Source organism: Cinclus cinclus, chromosome 2 (genome assembly GCF_963662255.1).
Source record: "Cinclus cinclus chromosome 2, bCinCin1.1, whole genome shotgun sequence".
NCBI lineage: Eukaryota > Metazoa > Chordata > Aves > Passeriformes > Cinclidae > Cinclus > Cinclus cinclus.
This window is the reverse complement of record NC_085047.1, coordinates 52,772,723-52,775,474: the sequence shown is the minus strand read 5'-3', so window position 1 is coordinate 52,775,474 and position 2,752 is coordinate 52,772,723. Positions and strand designations below refer to the sequence as shown.

General features: G+C 59.5%; 1 protein-coding gene across 1 annotated transcript; it reads right to left on the bottom strand.

Annotated features, from left to right (window-relative positions):
• Positions 1-1,314: 1,314 nt before the first annotated feature.
• On the bottom strand, positions 1,315-2,124 carry LOC134057878 (protein FAM27D1-like). The gene has a single exon (XM_062514922.1). The coding sequence runs from the start codon at positions 2,122-2,124 to the stop codon at positions 1,315-1,317; it is 810 nt and encodes a 269-aa protein (XP_062370906.1).
• Between the last annotated feature and the right edge of the window lie 628 nt (positions 2,125-2,752).

Sequence of the window (2,752 nt, the reverse complement as noted above, 5' to 3'; positions counted from 1 at the left end):
CAACTGCCCCGCACATACATTTGTGGTGTGATGTCTCCAGTTAAAAATAAACAGCATTGTGGAGATTAAATCTAAAAGAACGCCGAGTTAGAATGTGTGATTGACACTTTATTAATATTTACAGAGATTTTAAATTAACAGCATTTCTTCTGCCGCTCATCTGTCGAGAAGTCTGCTGTAGGAGAAGCTGGACAAGCAGTGGGGAAACCACTGGTCTTTGAAGACCACTTAGTCCAAAGCGGGAATCAGAGATATTTTGGGGCATTACATTGTATCTCCCTATTGCACCACAGCCCTCCCGCACGCATGCTTCGATAAAACTGCGCTGCGGAGCTGTAATTGCATTGTGGCTTTTTGATGTCTACTCAAACAGCATTAGCTTTGCTGTCATGTTTTACAATGTAAAAAATTTTGGTGAAAATGTCAGCAGGATGGTATCTTTAATCATATTTATTGATTGACCTCAAAAGGCACAGCGCAATTTAACTGGAACCCCTCAATGCAGCCAGGGTCAGGTTCAGACAGTGCCTGTTCCTAGCACTGCCTGGAGCCCCAATTTCATGAGCAGCTTTTATGTCTATTGTCCTTGAAGCCGCTTGACTTCCCTTCTTTCAGCCCTTTCTTATTACGGGTAATGCAATACGTTACATAGCTAGAGATGCTTACTTCTAGGGAATATGAGGGTTTAATAGGTAATCTGGAGCAGGAGATGCATCTGCTCATCAGTGCCAGCTGCAGTTTGCTGTTCTCTGACCAGTCCGACAAATTATGGGACCCCTGCACAGCCCGGTGTGGAAAGGCGCAGTCTGATCCCCAAAACTGTCGCAGCTGTGCTGTCCAGCCGTCCCACTGGGACGACGCTGATTCCAAGTCTTTGCCCGCAGCCGGCATTTGCCCGTGTGCCCACAAGCCGGGTCAGCAGCGCTCGTAGCAGCGCAGGACGGGGTTGAAGTTGGCCCACGCTCCGTTTGGCCACTGTGTCCATCCTCGGGGGCTCGGAGGCTGGCGAGAAGGACCCCGGGGAAGGGCCGGCTGCGAGAGCACTGGGCGAAGGACGGGTCCCGGGGCGGCCCCGCGGTCACACACAAGCGCCTCGCCGGCCCCGCACGGCTCCGGGCAGGGCAGGGAAGGGCAGGGCAGGGCAGGGCAGGGCAGGGCAGGATCGGGGCATCCCCTCCAAGGGCAGACCGGGCCTGCGGCATCCCAGGCGGCTGGGCTCCCGCGGGGCTGGAGGCGAGCGGCGGCGGGGCTGTGTGAAGGGCGGGTTCCGCGGGGATGGTTCGTGTGTGTGCCTGTGCCTGGGGGTGAGCTCTGTCACCGGAGAGAGCCCGTGTGCCGGAGGGGCAGAACTCTGCGTGTGCGGAGGGTGAGCCCGGCGAAGGGCGGCGTGCGGTGGGCGCGGGTGCGGGGAGGCGCATGGTGCGAGTGTGTGAGTGAAACACCGCGGGCTTCTGTTCGTGAGCGCGACAGTGCCCGTGGGTGCTTGAGCGTGTGCGTGTGTCTGTATCTGTGCGATGTGCGCGTTGTGCGAGCGCTGCAAGTGTGCGAGCGGGTGTATGTGAGCTTGTGTGCCATCGGGTGTGTGAGCGGTCCTATGTGTGTGTGAGCGATCCTGTGTGTGTGAGCGATGCTGTGTGTGTGTCTGAGCGATGCTGTTGTGTGTGTGAACGGTGCTGTGTGTGTGTGTGTGTGTGTGTGTGTGAGCGTGTGTGAGTGCGGCAGGGGCGGCGCGGCCGGGGGGACGCGGGGGCGGGGGGCCGAGGGGCGGGCCAGCGGCCGCGGCGCTGCTGGCCGCGGTCCAGCCCGGCGCACTAATACAGCCTGGCGGCTCCCGCCTGACTGACGCCGGCCGGGGCTGCTGCTGCCGCTGCCGCTGCCGCTGCGCCCTGGCCCCGCCGCCGCGCAGCTGCAGCCGCGCTCCCGCCCGCGGCGCGCCGAGACCCCATCCCGCGCCCGTGGCAGGTAAGAGCCGGGGCTCCCGGCCGCGTCCCGGGAAGGGCGGAGGGGGGAAGCAGAGGGGACGGGGAACAGTGCCGCCGCCGTCTCCCCGAACTTCGCGCCGGGGCTGTCCCGCATCCTTCCCCGAGCGGTGAGGGTGGCGGGGCGGAGGCGGCGGCGCAGCATCCCCCCGTGCCCCGGCGGGGCAGTCGCGGCGGCGCCCCGGGGCCGGTGCTCTCACCCGGCTGGCGGCCCCGGCCCCGCTGGGCTGGGGCGGTGTGCGGGCGGGGGCTGGGGCCGCGGAGCAGCGAGATGAGACAGACCGACGCCAGGACGGCGAGCGAAAGGAGGAGCGCGGGGAAAAAACATTTTTATGGATGGCTAAACGCTGACAAGTCTTCCCGCTGTTAGGATTTCTTTCTTTCTCGTTTAAGTAGGAGAGAGGGAAAAAAACAAGAGAAAAAGAAAAGAAACAACAGAGTCCCACATGACACGTTTGGAAATACTTTTCCTTTCAGAGGTTATTTTCTGTTCAAGAAATCCCGCTCCTGGACACGCTCCCGGGCACAACGGAGCAGAATTGCTGCGATTTGGGGTTTTTATTCCAGCTACGAACGATGAATCTGATTGGCTTCTTGTTTTTTGGCTCCGAAGTTAGGACGTTACATCTTAGCAAGTAACCAACATTTCCAAAAACAGTAGCCCTCGATATGGCAAATTATAAATCACTGTGACTTTATCTCCGTGCCCAGGCAGCTCTAAGCGGAGGGAATTCGGAGTTGGGCTCATTGGTAACAATTCAGATATTGTTTGG